At 41.8% G+C, this 21,986-nt stretch overlaps 1 protein-coding gene across 7 annotated transcripts in view; it reads left to right on the top strand.

Annotated features, from left to right (window-relative positions):
• Positions 1–9,839: 9,839 nt before the first annotated feature.
• RAPGEF5 (Rap guanine nucleotide exchange factor 5) overlaps positions 9,840–21,986 on the top strand; it is a 224,008-nt gene continuing 211,861 nt past the window's right edge. The window contains exon 1 of one of the 7 annotated variants that reach the window (XM_082693712.1): positions 9,840–9,886. Coding sequence is in view for 2 of the 7 variants with exons in the window: in XM_082693707.1 (XP_082549833.1) it covers positions 10,128–10,358 (231 nt within the window). In the remaining 5 variants the exon portion in view is untranslated. Of the gene's footprint in view, positions 9,887–9,936; positions 10,359–10,456; positions 11,378–21,986 lie in introns of those variants that run through there. The other 6 variants (XM_082693707.1, XM_082693706.1, XM_082693709.1 and 3 more) reach the window with 6 other exon arrangements.

The raw sequence follows: 21,986 nt of genomic DNA on the forward strand, positions 1-21,986 counted from the left end.
TAACCATGCCAACTCTCATCTGTGTCCTCCTCCTTTGAGGTTCTGGAAGTCACATAAATGCTTACCCTCAACACATTTCCTAGTAAGAATTCCCCTGCTCCCGAAGACATGAACCCTTTCCAATTCGCTTTTCCATCTCTACAGCAGAACACAGTGAGGCTTGGTGACTATTGAATAGTTTCCTCTTGTTTCAAATGGGATTGTTTGAACTCTCCCAGTTAGTTTCTGAGTCCCTCAAGGGAATGGATGCTACCAGCCACATGTGTAGCTAGCATAGTCCTAAGCGCAGGATTGGTATTCTTTAACTATTGATTATCTGGTTCCTGGACGTGGAAAATACCTCAAGTGTTGACATGTTTCTTAAGGCAAAACCAGAATCATCTCTAGTCTGTTTCCAGAAATATCTAATGTGAACCAAAGAAGCAGTAAGATCCTTTTCAGGAAGTTGTCAAAATTTTCCAGAGAGAAGAAAGGATTCATCATTTTTAACCAACAATAATGAAGTGGATTTCAAGCAAGGCAGCTTCAATTATTTAGAATACCAAGTAGCTATTCAAGGTTATTAATATGCAAGCTGAAAGGCAGAAAAGCTAGGAAAGCAATGTCTCTGCCTTCTTCTTGGAGATTGAAATTTTATGAGGATTACCTGTTGTCATGGCAGAAAATTATTCTAAATACATATCTAACAGTAACTATGAGGAGTCGTAAATTTTCCAGTAAATGCTCCAGAAAACACAGCGACAAAATTCTGTCATCCCATCTGTCTTTTTCTTCTCATGGAGGATCTGTGCTGCCTTAGGAAGACAAATGCAAAACCGGAACAGAAAATAAAGTTGCCTCCTGCAAATGCCTTCTCTTGGCATTTTCTCCTGTCGCATTTACCTCTCATATCTGATCCTGTGATGATTGTCACTTCTTCAGAGTATTTTTAGGATTTAAGCATAAACAGACGTAATGTATTTCCATTTGTTTTGCCCTTTTCCAAATTGTATCCAAGCTACCCCCATCCCCCAAATTGTCTCCAAGCTACCCACCGCCCCCAAATTGTCTCCAAGCTACCCCCTGCCCCCAAATTCTCTGTGCCAGCAGCTAACAGTTTATATCACATGGGCCTGCATGGAGTGCTAACCTTTGTTCATTTTCAGGTGTGTGTGTTTTGGGGGTGGGGGTGGGGAGCATCAAATTGTACTACTTAGGTGTTCACTAAAAGAAGGAGCACTCCTTTGGACTGTAATTGAATTCATAGTTAACAACTTTTAATGTACATGGGGAGCTTACATCTGTCTTTGTCTTTGGCCTGTCTGTACACGCTCACATTTAAGAAGGTAGACTCTAATCCAAATGCCATAGGTTTTAGAGATGCCGTTATTAGATTACCTACTTGGAAAATCTGATGAAGGCTATGTTTCTTTCATCAGAAAAGTGCACAGATATTTTTCATATTTCAGGAGGTTCCCAGCCATTGTAAAGCCTGTGGACCCCTGATGGAAACGAATACTAAGGATAATCTCTAACACATCTGTCCTCCTGACTGTCCCAGCTCCAGTCTAAGTACTTGACACAAACTAACTCTCTTATTCCCCACATGAATCTAATGAGGCAGGTCCTGTGAATATCCTCATTTTATAAATGGGGGAAACTGAGGCCAAAGATGGGCCTGTGGAACTTCTTGGGACTGATAACGGCAGTGGGAGGATTTGAATCTAGCCAGCCTTGCCACAGAGACCCCCCTAACTACACTGGTGCTCATCTAGGATTCCTGAATTAGAAACTATAAAGAAAGCTGAGAAGAAATGAGTTATTAAGACAAACACCCCATGCTTCCAAATCTTATCCTAAGATTTCATGGGCTCTTGACTTCATTTCTTTGTTTCTTCTAATGTCTACATCATAGAGATCTAAAAAAATCACTTTTTTTTAAAAAAAGGATGTATTTGTTTATTTATTTGAGACAGAGAGGGAGCACAAGCAGGAGAAGCGGCAGAGGGAGAGGGAGAAGCAGGCTCCCCACCGAATAGGGAGCCCCCATGCAGGGCTCGATCCTAGGACCCTGGGATCATGACCTGAGCCAAAGACAGCCACTTAACCAGCTGGCACCCCAAAAAAATCACCTTGTTCATATAGCCTGGGAAAAACTATGAAAACTCTCCAAACATGAAAGCTTATTGATCCTTTGAGTGTCTTGTGTGAGTAAATATGAAATTTTGTTGTTACCATAGTGAATGGCATCTAAGAGAATGTTTCAAATCTATGTATTTGAAAAGTGAAACATTATCACTTTTAATTTGGAATTACAAAATTACAGTTCCATGGAATGCCCACAGTGCAGAGAACAATACAACAAGTAATGGGGAATTTACAGATACTCACAAGCAGTGACTTCAGTCCTTAGGAATTGCACAGCTAAAGAGGAGTCAAGGGTAACAAATATGCAGATACCCCAGTGGACTGTGACCAAAACTGGCTGGTCTTGATTCAACTGGAAAACGGAGTCAGGTTCTCTCAGCCCTGACAATGCAGGTTTTAACATTTCACCAGGCGTAAACAGAAACTTCATGACTAACAGCTTTTCCTACCTCTAAACCCATAGACATCAAAGAGCACCTGTTCAGATGTAGTCAGCAGCTCGGCTAATAGCAGTTATGAATTATCACCTCTTCAGGGTCTCAGAGCTGTCCTTTCCTTCCCAAGGGACCAGGTTGTAAGCCGATTATATGTTAATATAGGTGATAGGTTTTATGAAAAATAACTGTTTTCCAATGCAAAAAGAGTTTTGTGAGAAGAGTGGCATTGTTTATATTTTTGTGAATTTCTTCAATGTGTGGCTTTCTAGAATAGAAAATGTTGTATTCTGTGGGTTACAACATTATGTCTCTAGACTCTGGAAGACACCAATGTATACTCATGATAGAATAACAACAAAAGGGTAAATAAGACTTTGGAATTATTAAGACAATAGGTTCAGCTTTGTGGAAACCCTGAAAGGGTCTTGAGGGTGCCCAGATGTCTCCAGACCACACTTTGAGAATCGGTATCCTACAACTGCTTCTGTATGCACACCAGCCAGGAAAATCACTGAATCTTTGGGTTGGAAGGAACATTCCAGGTCATTGAGTCCAGTCATCTGTCTGATGACATGAAATCCCATGAGGTTCAGTCGCATCTCCCCATTTTGCAAGGATAAGGACCATGTTCAAAAGGACTTGAAATGGAGAGAAAAGCCTTTACTATGAGAAGAAACTTTTTTCTCAGTGGTTTCCTTCTTTGGTCTTAGCTATGTGTAGAATGAATCCATTTCCTCTTCTACCTATTCAGAATATTTGAAAACAGCTACCTTGTCACCGCTTGAGTGCTGTCATTGTCTTCAGGCTAAGGGTTTAAGAACTTTGGAGACCTTTCTTGCTCCTGCAGAAGCCCTTGCTCTTCTTGGGTTTTAGCCCCATCTCTATCTTCTCTCCAAGGTCTTCAAAAGCCAGTTTGAAGTCATACAATGTTGCCAGACCCACTATGGTAGATTTTCTCCTGGCTTATTCTGTAGTTGGCTTGGATCAATACTACAGATGCTTAATATTCACAAATAGGAAGCAACACATTCTTAGTGGCCTTTGTCTTGCAGTTGGGCTTGATCTTCCACACACTGTTTCCTTTCCTGCTCCTGTCATCCCACTCCAGGCTCTGCTTCCTCCAAGGTATCATTTCATCTGCCCCCCAACCCCCACAGAAAGGCAGTGTTTTTTCACAGTGCCTTACAGTGTGCAAACAGCCTTACAAACATCGGCTCAGTTAATTAGCACAGACGCTTTGTACACAGAATACACTCAAGCAAATAGTATAAGGAAAACACAGAAGTTTCCATCAACCGAATTTTATGGATTACCGTCTTAATACTTCATGCCTGCAATCCTGTAACCTGCTTTGCTGGCTGCCCAGCTTCTCGCATCTCCCTGTTCTGAAGCACTTCACATACTGATGCTAAAATCATCTTCCTTCTCGGCTGATCTGAACATGCCACCATCTGGAGTCCATTTATAGCCTCCCGTCACCCTTAGAATAATGTATTTTCCTGCGACCTCCGAGCCTCTGCTTCCATTAATACCATTGTCTTACTTTTTTCTACTTATGATGGCAGTGTTTAACTAATAATGATTTTGTTTATTCATTTTTGTTATTCATCCACTGGCATTCACGTATGCATGTGTTCATTAACTTAGCATCTACTATGTGCTACGAACTGCCAAAGACACTAGAGGGGAATGCAAAGATGAATATTTTCTGCCCTCAAGGACTTTATAACTTCACATAGGTCTTCTTTGTAAACATTTAATTCAAATATGACAGATATTCAAACGGACTGTTGTAAGGGAGGTGGTAAAAGTAGATTCATAGTTGTAGGTAAATCCTAGTTGAGGAAGAATTAATTCCAAATGGGAAGAGCAGGAAAGGCTTCTGGGAGGAGGTTTTGTTTGATCTGCTAAGGGCGAGTAGACTTGTACAAGCAGAACAGGGATGCTGGGAGAAGATTGGCTTGCCTTTCTAGCTGTCTGCTGGTCAAGTTAGTTCTCTTACTGCCTTCTTCCTCTGTCTTCTTAAGCATTTGACCACAAAGAATTTTTTTTTTTTTTTTGGCAAAAGTTTTCTAAATACCCAAAGGTGGCAAACTTGCACTCTTGACTTAAAGGAAGAAATTTCCACAATGATAATAGTAAATAGCGTATGAAAAAGCATCAGTAGAATTGTTTCAAGATTACGAGTATAATGAACAGAAGATGAACTTACCATGGCATCTTTATCAGCCAGTCTCTGGCTGGAGACACCAATGCAAATTGTGTAAGAAAAACGTCTCCTCCTCGAGGGGAATACTTGTGTGTGCTGCGTGACAAAAATAATAGCCCAGCGTCACACAGGTTTGTCATGAACAGTCTGACAGCATGTAGTTCTATTTGTGATTCTTGAAAACGAAAATAAAGTGAGTAAGCCTTAATATTTTTAGTTTTGAAACAGGTTTCATCATTTTGCTTCATTTCTCCCAATTGCATATTCATTCCCTAAGAAAACATAAAAATAGCACTAATGTCAAGTAAACCAACAGTTCTGTCTGGACTTCTTAGTAGAGGCAGGATGGGCAGTACCCATTTACCTGTGCAAGGTCTGCCTTTTGAGATTGCAGGGCTCAACCTTGGTCTTGGGAAGGTCAGATTCAGTCCATTTTGATCATTACATACTAAAGTGTTGGCAGGCTTCAATAGGGAGACACAATTGTATTTAGGTTTTGGTTTTTTTTTTTTTAATTTTTAAATTTTTAAAAAAATATTTTATTTTAAATTTTTTAATTTTTAAGAGCTGGTAAGCAATGCAAAATATCTCAAGTGGAGGGAAAATTTAAAAATGAGATGCTGGGAAGGTATGAATTCCAAGAAGACTGATCAAAGTCCTAATAGCAATTCGTGTTAGGAGACTCATTAGCATGGCTTGTCTTTTTGGTACGTTTATCAGGAGACAAGCAGGTGCACACAGTGTGGAAGAACACAGGGAAAGCTCAACCAGTAGATACTGTGGTAATCTTGGTAATCATATGGGACTGCACGAATTAAAGGAGGAAAAGCCACAAGAGTCATTACCCCAAATTTCATACAGCTGGAAATGGGAAGTCCTCTGCTTCATGTTCTCCAAGGGCCCTGCTTGAGAATGGGAAAACTGTCTCTGCTCCTCCTCTGTCCTCTGAGCAACTTCCTTTAGTTCTACCCTTTACTGCCACACTTGTTCATGCACCAGCACTGGCCTGTCCATTGCACCTATCCTCTCTCTGGAGCTACTGCTCACCCTGTGCCCACAGGCCACATTTTCATTTGGGTGCCTTCTAGTTTAGTCAAGTTGAACTTCCATGAAAAATGAGATCTAAAAACCAGCTCTTCCCACCTCCCTGACTTTTCTAAATCCAGCGACACTTAAAAAATAAAATTGTTCAGGGATGCCTGGGTGCTCAGTCAGTTAAGTATCTGCCTTCAGGTCAGGTCAGGATCCCAGGGTCCTAGGATTGAGCCCACGTGGAGGGGGGATTCCTTACTCAGTGGGGAGCCTGCTGCTTCTCCCTCTGCCTGTCACTCCCTCTGCTTGTGTTCTCTCTCTCTCTCTGACAAATAAATAAATACAATCTTTTCTAGGTAATACAGTTACATGTTTTTAAAAAACCAAAAACATAAAAACTTACACATGAAAAATCTTCCTTCTTTCCTTTCTCCATGTAGCCAGTTCTGACTACTTGCAAGAAGTTCAGCTTTCTTCACATATACAAATATGACTATAAATTTCCTTCCTTTTTACTCACAGGGGAGTATGTTCTTCATACTTTCCTGAACTGGGTGTCTGGTCACCTACTGTTGTATAACAAATACCTCTAAACTTAGTGACTTAAAGCAATCTCTCATAGTTGGGTGGGTTCATTAGGCTCAGCTGGGTACTTCTTGCTTCAGTTTCTTACCCACATATGGTTGTAGTCAGGCTTGTGCAAAGGGTGAGGTGAAGACTCAGTTGGACTACGAGTCCAAAATGGCTTACACATGGCCAGCTCTTGATGTTGGTTGTTGGATGAGAACTCAGCTGCCAGAGCACCTCCACATGGTCTCTCTAAGCAGCTTGACTCCTCACAGCAAGGAAGCTGGACTCTGGACTCTGAGTGAGAGCATCCCAAGAGCGACCACTCCAGGTCGATTAAGGCCTACTTCTGGAGCAGGCACTGTTATTTCTACCGTATTCCATGGACTACAGTAGTCACAGGGCTAGCCCAAGATAAAGGGAATGTAGGAAGAAACCCTGTCTAGTCATGGGGGAGTAGAGAGATCATATTGCAGAAAAAGTCTTGGGGGATACAAGGTCCAGAGTTGGTCATCTTTGTAAAACACAATGGGCAACACCACCTGGAATACTTTTCTTGTCCTCCTAACACATATTAGGCCAGAGGATCTTTCTTTGCAATGTCTGACATCTCACCTCCCCCAGTATCCACTGACCCCACTAATTCAGACCCTCATTTCTTTGTAGCTAGTTAAATGTCGGCATTATCTTCCCAGTCTCCAATTTCCCCTCACTGCAAATAGCCAATAAAACTTGTGTTTTCTTACCATAGGTATTTCCATAAACTTTAGCCTTAACAATTGTCATTCTCCTAAAAACTGGCTCTGGTACTGAATGGCTGTTTGACTTGGGTCATGTTGACACATATAGGATTTACATGTTTTTTGTTTGTTTGTTTGTTTTGTTTTTTAAACTTGCAATTTTGCAAAATTGGGAGGTTTTCTGTAAAAATCCAGATTAAGCTCTTTTTGAAAAATTGAGTTCTCACATATGGAAAAATTCTTCAACTAATATGTTCTAGATACTGAACAAAAGGAACAAAAATCAGGTCCTGTAACAGTTGCATTCTTGTTGTGGAAAAGCAGATAATAGATGAAATGAGTAAGTAAAATATATGGAATCTTGGATGGCAGTAAGCTCTATGGAAGGTTAGAAGGAGATAGAAAAAGGCGCGATTGGGAAGGGCTATAATTTAAAATCACATGGTTGTGGAAGGCCTCCCTGAAATGGGCATTTTAGTTAAAAAAAAATACAGGAAGGGAAACATGGATTTTTAGAACCTTGCTTTCCAATAGGGTAGCCTAGAACCATCTGTGGCTAACTAAATTTATATTAATTAAAATCAAATTAAAATTAAAAATTCAGTTTTTCAAACATACTAGCTACATTTCAAGTGCTCAGAAGCCACATGTCACCACTGGCTACAAAACAGATAGAGACCATTTCCACCATTGCAGGAAGTTCTGTTGCTTCGCGTTGCAGAGGAAGAGTATACCAGACAGAGGGCATGGCAAGTACAAAGGTCCCGGGTTGGGACATGGCTTGATTTGAGCTAAACAGTGGCATAGCTCTTCTGTTTACACATTTCTACATTCCCTATTGTCTGTGTTCTACTGTGGCTGTGTGGCAATTAACCTTTACCACCGTAACCCAAGCCAGCCTTCCAAAGGCCCTTAGGGATATCGAGTTTTAGACTCTTGATCAGTGCCGTACAATCCACGGGCTGAAGTCTCAACTCCTTGGTCTTACACTGAGAAGCTATGTGGAAGAATGGAAAGACTGAGAAACAGGGTTGCCAGAACACTGGTGTTCTATTTTGGAGCAGAGTAGGCTAATAGTGTGATTCAAAATTACCGGGGGGTGATCTGGCACAAGCCGTAACAGAGTTCTGTTGACCAAAAGTGTTTTTGGAGGGCCTCTTCTGGACCAGGACTAAATGTCTAGTGGACCTCTAGATGGTATTTCAGGGGGAAGTTTGGAGTACGGGATGCTCCAGACAATGACTGATTACCTTAAGCATTATATAATCTGGTGTAGTCTTCCATGATAACACAAGGGGAATTTCAGCCTGGAATAAATATATGTGATAGGTATTTGGAAACGGGAATGGGCTATGGAATTCACTACAGAGCTCTTTCCAGTAAATACACACACCTGAAGGTGACAGGATTTAAGGCCTTCTGCAATGTCTGACCAGCATCCATTCTGGTATTTTTTCCCTGCTTTTCCATTGTGCTGTCTTTTTCTCTCAGCAGTATGATGTAGTCGGTGCCCAATAGGTTCAGTGTTTTAACACCTTGGTGTTTTTCTCATGTTTTTCCTTACCTAAAGGATCCTCACCTTTGTTTCTGCATGATTCAATCTTCTACTCTTGACCTTACAGCACAACTCAAACTCTCTTTGTTGACTTTTGTTTTTTGCCCATCCCAGGCCAGAAACATTTCTCACTTCTATGGCCTGGAATGTTCATTATCCATACTCACTTGGCAATTACTAAGAGTACAAGGCAATATCTGTTTTTCTACTCCTAGGCAAAAAAAAAAGTCTTAAGTTCTTTGAGGGCAGAGATCACAGGTCGTTCTTCTTTTTTTTTTTTTCCTAATGTGGTCTATTTCCCCATATTATGGCCAAGCATCTATAACGAGAGGGGCTGAGGGCACAGTAGTTAAACCAACTGAGAGCTCTTACCTGTAATCCTTTCTTGTCAATTCTTTTTCCTTTTTCTTTTTTAAACAGGAATAAACTTACTCAATTTTAACAAGTCTTGGGCAAAGATGGGGCCCCAGTGTCCTACTGGTAAGGAGTAAAAGCCCTAGCTGGCTCTTGTTGAAGACAGACTGGGGGGGGGAATGTGACGATTCGGGGTTGTCTGGATTGTAAGGCCCTGCTGGAATAGTTTCACTCCGGATGCTCCACTATTCCTAGCTCCTGGAGCGCTGTAAACAATGATTCACACCACGGTAGGCCTATGCAGTTTACCAAGCACATTCATCACATGCATCAGGCTTTCAGGGAAGGTCAGGTTCCAACATGTTAACTGAGATTCACCTTCAGGTCACCAGACTTGGATCTCTTTGCCAAACGCCTATCATAGCCAACCAAAGTTTTCTCCCCTTATTCTTTAGCGATGAACGTGCCAAAGTAGAGGCAAGTCTATCTCAACGGTGTTTGACCTGTACCAGACTATGGAGCCTATTCTGAAGTTCTTGGACAAAAACCGTTTTTGAGGAATAGCGATTATGGTTTGGGTCTGGATTGTGCATAAAGCAAGGAGGGACTGGAAGAGGGAGGAGTGCCCCAGACTTCCCAGTTCACACGGTGGAAGTCCAAGTCAACCCAGGCTATTAGGTAAAAGGTGGTGAAGGAGACTCTTCAGCCTCAAGGAAATTGGGGGTGGGGGTGGGATGGGCAGTAGAGTGGGTTGGTGGAGGATTCTGGGAATCCCGCACCTGTGGATGAGCGGGTGCCCAAGGTGTCCCACCCTCTTCCTCTTGGGTTCCGGGAGTGGCTGAGGGGGGCCCGGCCGCGGGCGGAGGTGAGCCACCGGAGGGGGCGGGGCGGGGCGGGGCGGGGCCCGGCGCACCTGGGCGGAGAGGGGGAGGTGCGCGGGGCCGAGCCTGCCGGGGGCCGCGGCGCGCGCCAATGGGCAGCGGCTGGCAGCGCGCCCCGCGCCCGAGCCGCAGTCGCGCCCTCTCGCTGCCTGGCGAAGGCGCGGACGGCGCGCGGAGGCGAGCGCGGGGGAGACGAGCTGCCGGCGCCGCAGCCGCCGTCAGGGCATGAGGATGGCCGTGGGCTCCGTGAAGATGCAGCCGCCGTGCGAGAGCCCGGCCCTGGCCGCGGCGGCGGCCGTGGCGGCAGCGGACGGCGCCCTGCGCCGCAGCCCCAGTGCCCGGGAGCAGGAGCGCGAACAGCCGCTGGCGCCGCCACGGCCGCGGCTGAGGGACCTGCCGGCGCTGCTGCGGAGCGGGCTCACGCTGCGGAGGAAGCGGAGCGCCGCCGGGGCCCGGGTGAGTGGCCCGGACCGGTCCGGCCCGAGTGGGCACGGGCGGCGCGCACGTGGAGCCTGCGCCCACCCTCCTGGGCCGCAGAGGGGGTACCTGGAAGTTGGGGAGGTGGCGGAAGGGGCGCCCTCGTGCGGGGTCCCGGGAAGGCGGGGTCCAGGGGGGTGCCCCCACTGGTGAGCAATGGTTTCCCCTTCCCCCAGATGCCCCTGACTTAACCCGGGGCACCTGGATTTGGAGCGGCGGACCGTGGGCATCCCCGGAAGGAGGGCCGTTTGCCTCTCCCCAGAGGGGAAGCTGCAGGTGTCCCGGACCTAACTGTCGGCCAGCCCTGTCTCGGCAGCAAGCCTCAGGCCCCACAAACGGGAGCCCAGTTTTCAGGAGGTGTGAGACGCGTGAGCTTGTTTGGAACGCCCCGTGGCAAGCTTCGGGCGTCGGGTCTGGTTCTGACCGCCGCTGCCACCACCGCCACTGACGAAGTGGAGACACAGGAGTTGGAAGTTCCCCGGGCGAGCTTCTAGCTCCTGGGTTCTGGAGTCTCCAGCACTTGGTACTTGGTGACGCCCCCTTGAGCGGGAGGGTGCACACCCTCCACCCCGCCAAATCTTAAATATTGACTTCCTGATGGTGTGTTCAGATATGATTTCCTGGTGAGGGAGTGTCCCTGTTGTGCCTCTAAGTGCATTTAATGGCCTGAGCAGGTCGGACATGTTTTGTTTGTGAAGCGGGATGGCTGCTGATTTTCTCCTGGGACCTTTCACAGGCCGCGCAGGAGACTGCTCTGGGACCTCAGGCCAAGGGCCAGACCCTTGGATTTCCCTGCCCACCAGGGCTTTGGGGCAAACTTTGGTAGATTCTACAAAGTTCTTTAGAATTTGTCACCATTAAGCAGGCTTTGCTGAGAAGCTGCAACAAAATGGGCTTTGGGGGAGGGGGCTGTAATAAATTGAAGTCTTGGTTGCTTGCTTTAAAAGAAGACCTTACTGGAGGACCTGTGGCCCTTACAAAGATAGGCTTGTAGAAACGTGAGTGTTGGGGAAAAACATTTGTTTGGTGTGGCTTCCTTGGGCAAGAAGGGTATGAATTGGTATAGGTCTTCAGCCTTCCCAGGTTGTGTTTCTCCTCTTCCTTCCAATGTAGGGATGACTGGGCATGATCTGCCTCAGAAGGATATTCCAAGGATTAGCTGGATGTAGAACTTCTTAAAGTCCATGACCAGCGGAGTAAAGGAATTGCCCACAAGTGACCTTAACGTGCGGCATACAGATTGTCTGCAAAGAAAGTGAGATGTGTCCCAAAGATGTGATAGCTAAATAAACACAAGAACCAGAGTTGTAGACTTTGCAAGAATCTGGGGAAAAGTAGGTCAAATCGAGTTCCTATTATCCTTGACAGTTACTTTTTCATGGCACAGAATACTGAAGACATGAGGGCAGCCAGGCAATCTGTGACGGGAATTGCTGAAGGTTTCTGTATAAATAGATCTGTGTGTTCATCTGCATAAAGGCTTGTGTTTCTTGCTGCCTGGGATGATGATGTGTGCCTTGCCAATGTACAAATTTGCTCTTCTTAATTATTCTGAATGTGGTTACTTCAAATAATACATACTTCATTAACCCTTCTTTGATCCTAATACTGTATTCCTTTGGGACATTCCAAATACATTTTGTAAGTACACGGCCAATTTTTTTTATTGGGGGAAAGACTGTCAAATTTTCCAATGTTGGAAACCCATACTTTTCAACTATTTCCCCTTCCTTTGGCTTTGGAACCACCTTTGTGATTTTGGACCCTTCCTTAACAGAGATAGGAAGCGTTTGAAAGAAATTAAAAAATAACAACAACAGGTGGAATATGTACCCGTATTAGTCTGCTCAGGATGCTGTAACAGAATGCCATACACTGGGTGGCTTAAACAATAGAAATTTATTTTCTCACACTTCTGGAGGCTTGACAGTCCAAGATCAATGTGCCGCAGACTTAGTTTCTGATGAGAGCTCTCTTCCTGGCTTGCCTTCTCACTATACCCTCACATGGCCATTCCTCAATGCACATGGATGGAAAGAGAGATCTCCCTCTCTTCCTTTTCTTGTAACTCCACTAATTCCATCATGGAGGCCCCAGCCTCATGACCAAGTCTACCTCTGAGTACCTCCCAAAGGCTCCCTCTCCAAATACCACCACAGTAGAGGGTAGAGCTGCAAATTATGAATTTTGAAGGAATGCAGACATTTAGTCCATAACAGAAGGGTTACATAGGAAAGAGAAAAATAGGTGAAGTGTGTACCAAACTAGCTGGTGACCTGTGAGCATCTGGGGTTACCTGGTTAGCCCTTTAATTAGACCAGTGGTGCTTGTGCAAACAATCATGGCTTAGATCCCTCTGTGGACTTTTAGTTTTATATTATATGGCCTGCACCTCCAGATTATAGCTGAGTGATTATGGGAACAAATAAACACAAATTTATTACCACTGGTTAAAAAGAAAAAAAAAAAAAGGCAGCTCTAGGTATTACACAAGTTGGTAAGAAGGTTTGCAATTTCTGTATTGACCAAGATTTAATTTAGGAATACATGTGGCACTTGTCCATGCTGCCTTGGGCTCTCACAAATCTGGACAATCAGACATCTACTGTCATCAAGTAAGCTCTTTGTAGGTTGTGTTGCCCAACCCAGGTGCCTTGTAGGCTGTCTATTACTGGGAAAAATTAAGCTGACATTTGGTTAATACTGCAGAACTCCTGTGTGCCTTGGTGTAGTCACTTCCAATCATACTGAATTCAAAATGCAAACTGATTAAGACTGCACTCTTTGGGCTAAGTGGAGAATGACCACGTTTCACTTGGTGGGAGTACCCTAGCTACCTCCTAAAAGAGTGGTAAGATAGGGCACAGCTTGAATTTCCACCAAAACCCTTTAGTCATTCTTTAATAAAAGCTGTGTTGTGGAGATTATGAGAAATAGTGTGATAAACACTTAGCCTTCAACACTTACTAACATTTTGCCAGTCTTGTTTCATTATTTCTCTTCCCCACTTTTTTTTTTTTTGTGGGGGCTGGTATATTTTAAGGCAAAATCCTAAATATCCTATTATCTCACTCATAAAGGTGTTTGTTTACATCTCTGATAAGGACTTTTTTCTTTGAAAACAAAACCAAAAACCAAACCCAATGACTTCTATATGTTTTTCATGCCTAAAAATAGTAACAATTATTTATTTGAGAGAGGGAGACAAAATGAGCAGGGGCAGGACAGAGGGAGAGGGGGAAACAGACTCCCTGCTGAGCAGGGAACCTCAGACATGGGGCGCAATCCCAGGACCGCTGGATCATGACCTGAGCCAAAGGAAGATGCTTAATCGACTGAGCCACCCAGGTGTCCCTTAACAATGACTTCTTAATATGATTCCCATATTCATATATTCTCAAAGATCTCTTTTTACTTATGATTTGTCAGAATCAGGAATGAAACAAGGTCCATACATTGTATTTGGTTGTTAGGGTTTTTTTTGTTTTTTGTTTTTTAATATTAATACTTTTTAAAAAAGATTTTATTTATTTATTTGACAGAGAGATAGAGAGCACAAGTAGGCAGAGGAGCAGGCAGAGGGAGAGGGAGAAGCAGGCTCTCTGCTGAGCAGGGAGCCTGATGTGGGACTTGGTCCCAGGACCCTGGGATCATGACCTGAGCCCAAGGCAGCCACTTAACTGACTGAGCCACCCAACTGACTTAGCTACCCAGGCGCCCTTGGTTGTTAGGTTTTTAAATCTATATTATTTTATAATAGTCCTCCTTGCCTACTTTTTTCATGCCATTGATTTGATGGAGAAAGAGTGTACAGGTCATTTGTCTGGTAGAATGGTCCAATTTCTGGGCTAATTTCTCACTTGTGTCATTTAGCTTGTTTCTCCATTCCCATGTCTCCTATAATACAGCAGTTAGAATTGAGGCCTGATTAGGTTTAGGTTCAGAGGCAAGCATACTTTGTAGGTGGTGCTGTTAAAATCTGTTGTATCACAACCACAAGACATGTGATGTCTGCCTGTGTCTCTTTTTGAGATGTTAGGATTGATTAGTGGGTTCTTACCTTTCTACCTTTCACCTAATGACTGTAACATCCATAGATGGTTGTAGCCTAGATCCATTTCATTAGGGATTGCAAAATGGTGATGATCGAAATCTATCATTTCTCTTGCACTTATTATTTGGGTATTCTATCTGTAAAGGACTTACCCTCATGAACTATTTGGGTCTCTTGAAATTCAGATTGTGTAGGAAAAACAAGGAAGGGCCTAATTTTTTTCCTTTTATCAATTTTCTGAGGAATGATTTGGTACTCTAACAGTCTCCCATGATAATCAGTGAGTTTTCTTTTTTTAAGTATTATAAGAATTTGTGGATCTCAAATTGTGTTTCAATCCATTGCAGTCAATATTCTTTTGGACCCACAAGTTGTCCTTATCAACTCTATACTTTTTACAAGACCCCAGTAGTCTCTGATACCTTCCTTGCTTTCTGGCACAAGATACTTTAAGCTTACCTTGTCCATTTCCTGCTCCAGACCTGAATGAAATCAGCCATTTCCCCCAAAGAGCACTAATTCTTTTTACTAAAAACTGTTCATTTTACTCCAACCTTTGCCTCTCTTGGTGGTTACGTTACTTCTTACCTTGGTCTTAGGCCTTCCATCTTAAGTTTTTTATTTCTTCTTAAATTCGTCTCATCAGCTGCTTCTAAGACTGTCATATTCTCCCTCTAATAAAATAGCTGGTAACTACCATTCCCTCTTTCTATATATACTGTCAAATTGCTGGGACTAACTTATTTTGGGCTTTGGCGGCTGTGATCTTTTCTGCAGTGTTCTACCAGTTTCTTCTTCTCTTCAAAATCTGTTTTATTTACAGCAGACAGAATGATTCAGCAGTTGCGCCAAATTGTTCACCAAACGGTGACAGTCCGCTTTTGGATTAGTCTCCTCTCCCCTGATTTCTTCTCGCTCAGGCAGGGTCCCTGAGGCATGGCAGGTGCCCTTCCAACTTAAGAAATTGGAAGAACAGCTAGTGGCTCTCTGCATGAGGTTCTCTCTTTTTCATTTGTAGTCTCTACCCGCATGATTCCCTCTCAAAAATGAACAAGGTAGCCTGTTTCCTTTTTCCAAGCTGGAGTGTTTTAGGGGTGAGTTAACACCCTCCCCTGCTGGAACTAAGACCTTATTGATTGGGAAATACATACTGCTTCAAGTTGTACCAGTATGCCCAATTTATAGTTATTTTGTAAACATATTTCACAGGCAAAGCATGTAATTTTAATTCATTCTTTGTATTTAAATTCAAATCAGTGGCTAACAGCTCATAGCACTTAAGATTTAGATTTTACAATAATTAATCCTTGTGTGCCACGCGTGTTCTGCTACAGACTTCATTTAGCCCTCACAACAAGCCTGGGAATTAAATGCTATTACTTGCGTTCTGCAGATGAGGAAACTGTAACAGAGATGGAACTTGCCCAAGAACCCAGAGGCGGAGGGGGGTTTGAATCTAGCCAGTCTGGTTCCGTAGTCCCTGCTCTGAATTGACTCTCTGGTTTTCTTCAAATGCACTGAGGACAGGGGGTCTATTTTAGTCTAAACTAATTAGCCTTATAGTACCTAAGAGCATTCTATTACCTTACCACTGTGAGAGTGGTTAGTGAATGCTGTCGATAATGCCAGACACTAATCTTTCTTTCATTTGAGTACTCCGAGGCTTGTGGTAGACCTACTGGGTGCGAGGCAGGGAGAAGGGGAAAATATCATGGTTATGGGTGAATAGTAACTAATATTGACTAAAATTAAAAATAGCATTCTTTTTTTTTTTTTTTAAAGATTTTATTTATTTATTTGACTGAGATCACAAGTAAGCAGAGAGGCAGGCAGAGAGAGAGAGGTGGAAGCAGGCTCCCTGCAGAGCACAGAGCCCGATGTGGGGCTCGATCTCAGGACCCTGGGATCACGACCAGAGCCGAAGGCAGAGGCTTTAACCCACTGAGCCACTCAGGAGCCCCAAAGTAGCATTCTTGGTGTCATAAGCAAAAACAACCCAGGCCCACCTCAATCAAGGCCAATACAAAAAGTCTGTGGATTCGCTTGCTTACTTTTTTCTTACCTGCTTACGGTAGCCTGTCAGAGATAGGGCCATGAGGGGAGGCATGCACCTTCCGTGGAAGATGAGTCAGATCAAATATGAGGGACACGTGTTGATCTTACTTGAGAAACATTGACTTTGTACCAGCTTAAACCTTGGTATGATAATCCTTTGTTAACCATGGCTACAGATAAAGTAAAACTCCATAAGTGCTACCTCGAAAAATATTTGACAAGAGAGAAAAGAAATTATAGATTCATTTATTCTACTTTAATTTCACATAAATTCTAGTAAAAGACCTCAATGGCAAGTTAATGCCATATTTACTTTCTTTCTCTCTCCTCTGACCCCTGGTGTAGGCTTTGTTTGCACAATTAGATCCAAGGAAAAGAGCATGCACTATGACTTCAGAAACTGGGTTTCCAACCTTGCTTGAGTTATTCTTTTTTTTTTTTTTTTTTTTTTTTTTTGGTGAGTTATTCTTGGAGTTCTCCAAGCCTCCATTCTTCCTTTAGAATGATATACATCATGGGGCAAGTTTTTCTGAGAAGAGAGACAGTGTATAGAGACTTTGGGGTACATTGGAGCTTAAATTTTTCCTTCCCCAGCTGGGTGCTTATTCTAGGCAAATATACATTTATAGACCTATTTATAGGAATCTAGTAACAAAAAAACTTTGCGTTTATATGCAATGTCAGGTTCCATAATATCCTAACATAATATCCTAACATACAGTGACTATCTTAGATGTTATATAAATACTGGTACCATAACAAAATATTCTCAGTTTCACATTTGCACTGTTTCTTAAATTGACTTGGGAGCAATTGGCAGCTTGCATAGCTGAAAATAGTTGGAGAGGTGGGAGATAAGTCACTGGTGATGACTTGGAGTACTTGTGATTTTTGTTTGCCTCGATGTTGCATAACAACCTTTGTTAGGAATACTGATAATCCCAGTAATGGTGTGTGATCTAGAAGTAGTTCCGTGAGAAGTTAGAAAATTGCTTGTGAAGGCAAAATAGTTAAAATCAATGACAATTTTTTGTAGTCAATTATTATTGTGATAAATAATTCATAAATGGATGTGGGAAAGGGATGGTCTGCAGACACCACTGTGGATACTGGCATTTTTTTTGTCGGATTAGCACGTCAATAGTCCCCTAAAGACTGGACATAATTTCACCTCTGAGGAAACTAGGGTCTAGAGAGGTTAAGAAACTTTCCCATGGTCACCCAGATAGAAAGTAGTAGAAGCAGACTGGAACTCAGGACTGCCTGATTCCAAAATCTATGGCCTTTCCTCAATACTGTGATATCTGAGACTTTGACATATTCATAGCCTGTGGTATATTGAAAGAGTGAATGTACAAGACATTTCAAGTAAGTGCAAAACATAGTTCATTTTCTTTCCGGTGTCTTCAGTAATGACTTCCAGGATCAGTCTTTAATTACTCACAAGGTTGACAATGGCTTGGGCAGCAGCTGTCCCTCATCTTCCAGCAATAGCAGCCATTGTACCGGAAGGAAGGCTCCGCTTGACTCATCCTGAAAGCCATTGTTTTCTCAGGAGGTTTGGAAGCCGACTAGCTTCCCTGTACAAATGCACTTGGAAATTTATAAAGCAAGCAGGTTTCTTTTCTGGCGTGTCTAGAAGATGAGCTAAAAAAGGAGGAGTTTCCTCTAACCCAGGATTTGGGTTCCTTACGGCATCTTGTTTGCTGTTTAAGAAACTTCAGGAAGCAAGAAGTATGGATATCTGTCAAAGTAACTGAATCCATTTACAATTGAATAAAAAGCATCGAGAATATACAAATATATTAATAAAATTAAACTTTGGTATGTTTACCTTTCAATGTGGCATTACTACCTGAGGCAGATGGTTCTTAACTTTTATTTATTTAATACCAGGCCTTTTTGAGAATTAAAAGATAGCACCCCAGAAAAATGCACGTGTTAATATATTTTTTGCGTCTTTTTTCAGAGGGCTTGAAGCTGTCCTGACACCTGGTCATCACAGACCCTCTGATTTAAAAGCTTTTCTCTACTCTGTCTCTAGAGAGTACCACCATGGTTCTATGTTTTACTTTTGACCTTTACTTCTAAACATCTAGCATAGTATTAAGCACTCATTCCATCGTCAGTAGATAGTTCCTTGAATTAACGTGTTTTACCAGTGTGTTGAATTAGAAATCATCTGCCTCTGACTATAATAAGGGCACTGGTGGTGTTGGTGATAACTGTTTTTGTTTAAGAAATCCTTATATCACACTTGTGGTGTTGAGGTTGTTTGGAGTACCCCTAACAACCTTGGGCGGCAGTCACCCTCATTGTCTTCTTTTTTCCCCAAAGAGGGGAACAGAGAGGTACAGAGGTACAGATTTTAGTGTCCCCCAAAATGAGATGCAGAGAGGCTAAGAAAGATGCCTCAGGTCACCCAGGAAGTGGAGGAGCCCAGAATGGAACCCAGGAAAACAGTCTCCATATTATGAGGTCTACCTCTTCTGCTGTATCCTCTCTCTAAATAATGTATTTTTTTAAATTACAGTCTCTCTTTTTTTATTTCAACCCTTTTGGAATAGGGATATATATTAAAGTCCATGTGAACATTTAATAGGATACATTTACCCCCGTGAAGCTGTTCTTAAATTGATGGAATGTGTTAAAATTTGGGTATCTTAGAATAAAGGAAACTATAGTAAGTCATGTTCTAGTTTTTAAATGTAGCTGCATAGTTTATTTGTAGACGTCTCAGAGTAAATCACAGCTTTAAAATGATGCATATAAGCACAACCATGTCTATTGAAGAAGTGTGAAAAATGTGGGTTAAGATTATATTAATGATTTATATGAACACTGATATTGCTTGGGTAATAATATAAATGTCAGAGGAGAATAAACTTAGTATTTTCCTACAAAAAGCATAAATAGCCTCAGAGCAATGTTGAAGATTAAAGAAACTGAAATTCTTTTAAGTGAAACTTTATATTTTTGGTATTTCTGTGTTTATATATAACTTCTTATGCATAATATAGAAACATAAATTTATATTATATATGATTATATATCATTTATAATTCATTTAAAAATTATATTTAAATTTAATTTATAATTTAAATGATATTTCTACTTTATAATTTATTGCATGTAATGTATATTATATAACTTCATCATTTATTATTACACAATTTGTTATATAATTTATTGGTTTCACAGGTTTTTTTAAATTAAAATTTTAAGTTAAACTTCTTATATAAATTTATTTTTTTAAACTAAGTACTGTGAATATATTGAAATGATAATAGATTTAGACTTGTCTTTGAGTCACCACTTTGTGTGGTGAGTTGGCAGAGCTTACCTTCTGTGACTCAGTTAAACTTTTAAAATTTTGTCTGCTTTTTTCATGAGGCATTGGCTTCTCCCTTATAAAATGCTTTTCATTTTGCATTATTTGTATTAGCCTAGGAAAAAAGTCGTTATTAAAATTAAAGAGTTCTGAAAACCAGGGCTTCTGCAGTCTAGCTGGTTGTCTTCCCATATTTTTTTTCCTAACTGGTCTAGCAACTTAAACTCCAGCCCCATTGGTGGTTTTGTTGTTCAGTTGAATTTGACCTTGTCAGATCATTTACCTGCAGCTGCTCTGAGGTGTACATGCAGATACTTGTGATGGCCTAATGCTTACAACTTTGGCGCTGACTGTAAATTTGTTTTACTCTCTCCTGTTACTGTTGTGGGAAGTGAACAGCTTATCACTTCTGTTTGGTCTAACACTCTAAATGTTGACTATAATGAACAAACACGACAAATGGTTCACTCCATCGTTTTGTGCTGTGAATTTATATATAGGTATGAAATTCTTCTTTGGTAGGGAAAAAAAAAAAGAAGGGAAGATGTGTGATGATACCTTTTCTAAACTGGGGCAAGTATTATGCCTCTTTCAATCTACTAAAATAGAATTTGATTGTGACATAGTAAACAGTTTTCTATATGTTTGTCACTTAACAGCTGTATGACCTGGAATAAGTCAAATAACCTTGCTGATTTTCTGTGGCTAAAGTGGAATACCATTGCTCCATCACGAGAATCCACAGTATATCGATAGGAGACCAGTTTTCATTTCTTGATTCTTGTCTGACCAAGGTCAGAGAAGTGGTCTTTCTCCACTGAGATGCTAGTTGAACCCTAGGACACTTTGGGGCATATCTTAGACAGATGGAAAGATGGATCATTAGTATTCACCGTATTTCTTGAGTTGGGGAGGGGGAAGATAATGTATTAGTAGAAAGAGCACTGGAAGATACAGGAAGAATCTAATTAAATCAAGAATCTGTTATATGAAAAGAGTAAAAAGAACATACCTATAAATCTATTTCTAGAAGATTGAATTGTTTGGCCATAAACAGAATTCTCTGAGAGATATCAGAAGAGAACTTGAGATAGCCAACCCTTTGTGTCTGAAGAGCTCTTACCAGGAAGTTCTATCTTCTTTCAGATAAGAGGTTTGTTGCTTTTTCTTGTCACCACTGAAAGCTGTTTCTTTGCCTCAAATTAGCAAATTAGCAATATTTGTTCTCCTCTGCTGTTTTAAATTTTATCACAGATCTTCAAAATAGCACCCATTGAAACATTCAGATTTCCTATTATTCTTGGCATATAACTTCTTAAAAAACAAACAAACAAAAAACAAATCTAATCCTGTTCTAATCGATCTTGAATATCTCATGAACTTTGAGTTTAAAAAAAAAAGCAAATTCAGTTCATTAGTGGTTGGCTGTTCACTCTGCTGTCTCTTATATAATGATTTACATTTATAAAGTGCTTTCACATGCATTCTTATTTTACTGTTTTCATAACTCTGGAATAAAGTATTCCTTTCTTATATGGATTCAAAAGTATCTTACTGAGTTTTTTTTATATGCTATACCCTCAACATCTGTGAAGCAAAGATAGGATGGTGAAACTAAGTAAATTAATATGTGAAGGCTGTTAAGACAGAGGTAGTTATGCAGAGAAACCTAGTGTGAGCTGCCACTGTTGTCATTGCCATCCTCATCATCATCATCACCGTCATTGTCTAAAATGACAGATCTGAGGGAGTCCAAGGTCAATCTCTTTGAAAAGCTGAAAGAGCTCTTACTGTTTATGAATAGCAATTGACTGAAAAAACTGAGGCTCAGACATTGCTGTCTTACTGAAGATCATAGTGAGGAAGTTAAAAGAGTGGGAGGCTCCGTAGCCTGAACTCCTGGTTGGCCCAAGGGTCTGTGTAAGATTATCTGTGGACTCTTTACAGTCCCTATCTTTAGTCTCTAAAGCTAAGGAAGACCTCTCAAATTTTAGCATACTTGAGGATCCCTGGACTGTTTGTGAAAACACAGATTCCAGGAGCTCCACACTTCAGACGTTTAACCAAAGTCTCTAGCATGGGTAGGGCCCAAGAATCTGCATTTCCATCAGGTTCCAGGTGATGCTGCTGGTCCATGGGCCACACTTAGTAGCCCTGGTCTCAAGGG

This window comes from Mustela nivalis, assembly GCF_964662115.1.
Source record: "Mustela nivalis genome assembly, chromosome: 12".
NCBI classification, from domain to species: Eukaryota; Metazoa; Chordata; class Mammalia; order Carnivora; family Mustelidae; genus Mustela; species Mustela nivalis.